Raw genomic sequence first — 6,786 nt, 5'->3', positions numbered from 1 at the left:
AAAATGTCGCCTCCGACGCTCACCCCACCACATCAACCCTCGAGACGCACAGGTGAATTGCATTAAATAGAGTCGTGGTGCGCACACACTCACACACACGCCCATGCCCAGGTGTCAAAGAAATGTAGACATTAGGCACTCACGGCTCCTACAATATGTGCTTGACTCTTCAGACTTATTTTATTTTTGAAAAATGCTCAATGAAATTACGGAGATCACTGGATCTTAGTTATGATTGGTGTTTTTTTTTTCTTCTTCTCTAATATTATATAAATTATCGTTGCTTTGACGAGACTCGCTGGCTGGTCCGCCTTTAGGTTATTTCAACAAAAGCTTTTATTTTGAAAAACCCAATGAGGAAGCGCCGCGCTTTGTCCCGCCCCTAAGCAGCTAAGGAGTCGCGTGGGTTGTAAGTTGGAAAATAACTCCAACATTAACCTAGGCAGCGGGGGAAGCAATGTCGACCAGCAACAAGGACAGGGTCATCCTGAAGCTCCACGATGTGGACGCGGTCAAGTTCGGCGAGTACAAGCTGAAGAGCGGCATGATGACGCCCATCTACATCGACCTGCGAGTGCTGGTGTCCTACCCGGACCTCATGAACCAGGTAGCGGACACGTGTCGAGCCGCCGAACGGGAAGCGGGAAATAATGAATATCGCGCTAAGAAGCGTGTGCAAGTTGAAAAGGACGTTGCTCTGGCGAGTGTGAAACGAGCCCGTTTCCCGTTTCGCAGGAAGTCAGAAATGCTTCGCCTGGCTGTTTGATTTTTTTTCCTTTTCTTATCTCTATCTGGAGCCTCAAAGTAGCGTTTCACCGTTCACATCTATTTAACACATGTAAATACATTATAATAATCAGCATGAATCCCTCCCGGACTCGGTACATCGTCCTAAAGGAGATATTTGTGTTATTATTATGTACACAGCTCTACTACTCCACCCTGTCAGTCATCTGCAATAGTTAATCGTAATAACGCTCCTGCCCCTCCAAAATAAAGCGATACTAAATAATGAACACCGGTCTGACGCAGATGCTCAATACTTTGTTTCAGTTCTGAGTGACAATGACATGTTGAGCCCCCTAAAAGTTATCACAGTGGATATTGCAAAGTGTCTGTGCCCCCCCCCCCTCCCCCTCCCCCCGACCCGACCCCAGGTGTCCAGTCTTCTCTACGAGCGTGTGGAAAGTGAGGAGCTGCAGTTCGACACGGTGTGCGGCGTCCCTTACACAGCCCTGCCCCTGGCCACCATCATCTGCTCCCAGCACGGCCTGCCAATGCTCATCAGGAGGAAGGAGGCCAAAGACTATGGTGAGTGGCCGGATAAAGACTTTTCAGGTACGGGTAGCACAGCGGTGCTTCTCACTGTGCGTGCAGACTGACTTCTGTCACCCTGCTAGGAACCAAGCGCCTGGTGGAGGGCAAGTTTCGCGAGGGGGACACGTGCCTGATCATCGAGGACACGGTGACCAGCGGCAGCAGCATCCTGGAGACGGCCGAAGTTCTCAGCCAACAGGGCCTGAAGGTAGCGAGCGCAAGAAGAGCGATGCGTTAGGACCAAGGTGATGAATCCCAGCGCCAGTCACGGTTGTCTATTGGTAAATGTATCCCTGTGGTGTGGGTTAAAGGTCACCGACGCCGTGGTGGTGATGGACAGAGAGCAAGGCGCCGTGGAGATGTTGGCTTCCAAAGGGATCCGCCTCCATCCCATCTTCTCCCTCTTCAACCTGCTCAACGTGCTGCTGGCGTCCGAGCGCATCGACAAGCAGATGGCCCAGAACGTGCGCACGTTCATCCTGGCCAACAACACCTTCAGGTGCTTTGACTAAAGTGGACGAGAATGGGAAGCCCGCGGTCGTCCGAGACGTGTTTTGACCTTTGGTAACTCTTCCAGCGGCAAGGAGGAGAACGGCAACAGCGTTCCCGCCACCAAGAAGTTGTGCGTGGAGCAGAAGGCGGAGCTGAGCTACGCAGAGAGAGCCAAGTTACCCAGTGTGTAGTCTCGTCTTCTCTTATTGTTAATATTTAGGTGAAGTTGCTTTTGGTCACATTGAAGTCTACGTGCGCGGTTGTTTGTAAAGGTCTCATTCAAAGAACCAGAATTTGGACTCTTGGTCCTTGCAGATGATTTTGAAGCAGCGTTTCTCAACTAGTGGGTCCCAAAAGTTAGTTTTGATTGGGTCGTGGCTTTGTGGGCAGTTTCCTCCCTTGTTTCCTTTTTTAAAAAGGGATTTTAAAATATATAGATTCATAGTGAAAATGCCGGGCATTTATTTTGCAGGACATCACATATTTAATTCTATAATTTATTTACTAGGCTTGATAGTTTTTATTTCAAGGAAACAAATGTGGGTCCTGAGACTCCACTAGCTGAGCCACTGTTTGAGAGAATTTTCAAAACTCTTTGCTGCAGACATTCACCCACTGGCTGCCCAGCTGCTGAACATCATGGAGAAGAAGCAGTCTAACCTCTGTCTGTCGGCCGACGTGACCAGCAGCGAGGAGCTCCTACAGCTGGCCGACTCCTTAGGACCGAGCATTTGCCTGCTGAAGACCCACGTGGACATTCTGGAGGTTTGGCCTGAAAGCCGAAGACGTCTCCCAGAAGGAGGAGGCTGAGGAAGAGGAGGAGGAGGAAGAATATCGCCCCGGCCGTGGATCTAACGCTGCCGTGTCTCTGCCGACAGGACTTCACAGAGGCCTTCAGCCAGAAACTGCAGGCGCTGGCTGAGCAGCACAGATTCCTCATCTTTGAAGATCGCAAGTTCGCAGACATTGGAAACACAGTGAAGCACCAGTATGAAGGTACAAACACTGAACCCTTTGCTGCTAAAAGTTGTTTTTGTTTTTTTTGTGCAATGCTGCCTGACCTCACACCCGCGTTCCCTCTGCCCCAGGCGGTCTGTTCCGGATCTCTTCCTGGTCCCACATAGTCAACGCCCACGCGGTGCCGGGTCCTGGTGTGGTGCAGGGTCTGAGTGCCGTGGGGAAGCCTCTGGGCCGTGGCTGCTTGCTCATCGCTCAGATGAGCTCCAAAGGCTCCCTGGCTACCGGCGAATACACGAAAGCCACAGTGAGCACGCGCTTCACTTCTGTTCCTTGTTGTTTTGGAGCCTCTGAGGTTGCGGACGTTAATCTCTCGTGTGTGTGTGTGTGTGTGTGTTTTTATTTCTCCACTTGCAGTTGCAGATGGCCGAGCAGCAGTCAGACTTTGTGATGGGTTTTATCTGTGGCTCTAAGGTTAGCAGCAGGCCAGAGTTCATCCACATGACTCCGGGGGTGCAGATGCAGGCAGGAGGTACATGAGACTGTGTGTATGTGTGTGTGTGTGTGTGTGGGTGGTTGGTTTTTCGAGAAAGGCTTGAAAGATGACTAATATGAATGTTAATGCAAAGTCATTGACTCACTGTGTCTACAATATGCAAGTAGATAAGTCATTTTTAGAGTTAAGTTGGACATTTTTTGAATCCACATGTTGGCTTTTGAGACAAATTCTAATTTAATTAAAAAAATATTTGGTATAATTAAAAAAAATAGAAGCTACATCATTAAATCACCGAGATTTTTATTGATACTTGGCAGTCGAAATGCTTTGCGCTGCACTCTTGCGTTCATTCATTGTTTTCACCACTGGGTGGCACTGTGCTACATAGAATTTTGCCTTTCCCTCCCCTGCCCCTGCTTCTCCTCACGCTGCCTCCTTCCTCTGCATCAACAGGAGATGTGCTCGGCCAGCAGTACACCACACCGGAGGACGTCCTCCGCAACAGGGGCTCTGATGTCATCATCGTGGGCCGGGGAATCCTGGCGGCCCCCGACAAGCTGAGCGCAGCCGAGTCGTACAGGACGTCGGGCTGGGAGGCTTACACCAAGAGACTGGGCCCGCGTGACCAGTAGAGGCGTCGCATCGCAAAGGAAGCTCAGTTAAACTCAGTTAGAGGAGGTTCTGCAGGTTCTACGCTCGGGCTTTAACGCAACACTGCCACCTTTCAATGCGCACAAGCAAGTTGTTTGTCCACGTTCCTCACTGGGAGACAATAGGAGTTGGAACATGAACTTGTTTTGGGTTTAAAAAAAAAAATAATAATAATAATGATGATGTGAAAATCATCGTCTCTGTTTATCTTATTCAGATTTTGGTCCAGGTTTTTCTTCAGGGTTTTCTGCTCCTCTCATGTCCAACAGTTTAAGAGGTCACATATATCAGTGATGATCTAAACCAACAAGTTGCCCCAGTTTTCAGGCGGAACGCTGTGCGTCAGTCCATGTTAAGACCACAACTTTGTTTTTCGGAGCTGATGCTTTTTTTTTTTTCTTTCTCTCCACTAGAACAAGAAGAATCAGAACCGCATGGCTGGGATATTTTAGTTTGAGTTTAATATTTTGGTCCTAAATGAGGGCATGTCTTCGTTTTTTGCTTTTTATATGCAACTGATGTCTCAGAGGATTATAAACTGCGACTCCTTGTTCAGACTTTGCCCTGCCGACCTGTTGCGATGCTCTGAGCATTTTGTTTTATTGTGACTTCTCGGACACTTTTCCAGCGGCTGGACGATCAGCGCGTCGCACGCTCACCTTCCTCGACTCGTTTCCGTCTCAGTCCGTACGTCTTCTGTCTGCCGTCCATACAGTCTGAATCAGTCCCAGTCATTGAGGGAGACGGTGATTCTAGCCGTGCGGATCGTCCAAGGAGCCGACCGTCGCCGAGTTTATCCGCCATCTGGAGGTGTGATGAACAAGTTTGGTTTAGCCTTCAGTTTTGACAGCTGCCTTCTGGGGGAGATGGTGGTTTAAACTTGTCAACACTGTCCTGCTACCGTGACAACTGCTTTGCTACAAGTGGTTCTTGGTGGCCGAGCTGGAGTGAGAAACGTCTCGCTGGTGTTTGACCTTTCCATCTCTGATCAAAATAGCAACTGTGTGTTTTTTTTTTGCGATTTTCTGGAATGAAATGTCAAGTATTCAATAAACCATGAGTGGCAAAACATTTTTGCTGTTATTGTGTCTTGTATCTGCAGTTCAAAACGAAAGAAAGAAACTGTGAAACAATTGTATTGGTTTCCTAATCGCCCGTGAGAAGCTCCCCCATTTACATCTTAGCCCTACTTGTCCTCTAGCAGTATCACCCAGAAGTCCTGCGTCTCGCTGAATAATACCAGGATGATGTCCCCAGGTTATTTTGTCAGGTGTTTAAAAAGAAAGAAAAAGACTGAAAGAAGATGTTGAAAACCAGGAAAAGGGGGATGGGAGTCGTTTGGAATCTGATCTCCTTGGAAAAATAAGATGAAAAGAAAAATATGCGTTGCCATATTTTTCTTGTACACTCACATTTCAGCTTCAAAAATGAAATGTAGCCTGGAAGCCAACGAGGCCGGTGGAGCGAAGCGTCACAGCCACTGGAGCAACAAAAACGCAGAATGTTGCTCCTGTAATTTCCGCTTTTGAGCGCGCTTGTTTGATGAGCTTACAGTCGGTCTGCCCTCTGTTCTCACAGCCGCCGTTGAACATCGACGCCCGCAGGCCTCCCCCACAACGCCTCCCCCACAGCGCCTTCCCTCGCTCTCTCCACCAAAAGTTGTCGGACGAGGTGCGCGGGCGGCCCTGCAGTCATTTGCAAGTCACATGATTATGGAAATGCGTCTTCTCGACGGGTAGCTGAATGCGATAAAAATTTGGTAGCAGGCAGCCGCCGTGAATGAAGCCCCCCCCCCACCCACCCACCCCATCCCCCCACCACCACCACTCGCTCGGATCAGCAAAGGCACAAAGGTCAGACACGTTGCCGGGTGCAGAGTGGGAAGAGGAATAGGAAGGTTGCTGTGGATGGAAGGACAGGGGTTGGTGTGTGTGTGTGTGTGTGTGTGTCACAGGAACAGTCACACCTACACCCCCACCCACTCTGCCCCCCACCCCCCTCCTCTTTATGTCAATATTGGATCAGCCCAACGCACCGTGTAACAGGTGTCTGTGCGCGCCCTGAGGATCCACTCAGTCGTTTTCATCCCTGAGTGGGTGGAGTGAGCTGGGAGGGGTGGGGTGAAGCACAGAGAGAGAGAGAGAGAGAGAGAGAGAGAGAGAGAGAGAGAGAGATAGGATGAGACCGTGCAGGTATATAAGGTGTATACCTGTCAGCGACGGTACACATCTTGTCGCACCAGAGCCGCCTGCCGTCCGCTGCCACCTTCCCAGGTAGGAGGACCTTCTGTCGGTTTCCGCCTTCTGCTTTTTGCAAGTTCTCATCTTGATTACTTGGGGTTTTGGTTGTGTGTGTGTGTGTGTGTGTGTTTTTTTCCCTTGTTCCTGCTCTTCTAACGTCTGTCTCCCACCTCCAAATCTCTCCCCCAGAGGTCAAGTCGCCGGCGGAGACGGCCTCTGTCGGCCTCACGCTCTCCTTCACCCCACCCCCCCGACCTCCGTGCTTGCTTCACGTTGAGCCTCACGCACAATACCTGACGATGAAGTTTTGTTCGTTCGGCTCGCGTTACGCAGGCTACGGGTTGGCAACCGGGGGACGGAGACAGCAGAGTTCGCCGCCTTTTTTTCCAGAGGGTTTTTATCGATGATAAGTGGCTTCAGACTGTTTGTTTTTTTTTTAGGATAAGAAGAGAGTTGAGTTGGTGCAAAAGGGAGGAAAATGTTTTCCAAGGGGTAAGAGTAACATCCAGACTGGTAGATTCCTGTCTCTCACAGTGTCAGGAACTGAAACACCAGGTGTGCTGGGCGTTTAACTGAATAGGCAGCTTTATTTGCATACAGCTGGCAGTAGAGTCTAAAGAAAAAAACAAA

General features: G+C 49.6%; 1 protein-coding gene and 1 long non-coding RNA gene across 2 annotated transcripts; both read left to right on the top strand.

Annotated features, from left to right (window-relative positions):
• Positions 1-367: 367 nt before the first annotated feature.
• umps (uridine monophosphate synthetase) lies at positions 368-4,985 on the top strand. Its single transcript, XM_076039927.1, has 10 exons — positions 368-607; positions 1,158-1,311; positions 1,401-1,525; positions 1,629-1,816; positions 1,895-1,992; positions 2,414-2,574; positions 2,688-2,805; positions 2,898-3,073; positions 3,184-3,298; positions 3,719-4,985. The coding sequence occupies exons 1-10, from the start codon at positions 458-460 to the stop codon at positions 3,895-3,897; spliced, it is 1,464 nt and encodes a 487-aa protein (XP_075896042.1). The 5' UTR covers positions 368-457; the 3' UTR covers positions 3,898-4,985.
• A 1,102-nt stretch (positions 4,986-6,087) lies between these two features.
• LOC142897643 (uncharacterized) lies at positions 6,088-6,786 on the top strand. Its single transcript, XR_012928473.1, has 2 exons — positions 6,088-6,189; positions 6,346-6,786. It is a non-coding gene; the product is annotated as an uncharacterized LOC142897643 (long non-coding RNA).

This window comes from Nelusetta ayraudi, unplaced genomic scaffold (assembly GCF_046127955.1).
Source record: "Nelusetta ayraudi isolate G7.1 ecotype Tasmania unplaced genomic scaffold, CSIRO-AGI_Nayr_v1 ptg000060l, whole genome shotgun sequence".
Classification (NCBI taxonomy): domain Eukaryota; kingdom Metazoa; phylum Chordata; class Actinopteri; order Tetraodontiformes; family Monacanthidae; genus Nelusetta; species Nelusetta ayraudi.
This window is presented reverse-complemented; position numbering and strand designations above follow the sequence as displayed.

Coding starts and splice junctions, on each gene's coding strand:
- umps (XM_076039927.1), top strand. CDS start 458: ATGTCGACCAGCAACAAGGACAGGGTCATCCTGAAGCTCCACGATGTG. Junction 608..1,157: donor ACCCGGACCTCATGAACCAG/GTAGCGGACACG, acceptor ACCCGACCCCAG/GTGTCCAGTCTTCTCTACGA. Junction 2,575..2,687: donor CCCACGTGGACATTCTGGAG/GTTTGGCCTGAA, acceptor CTCTGCCGACAG/GACTTCACAGAGGCCTTCAG.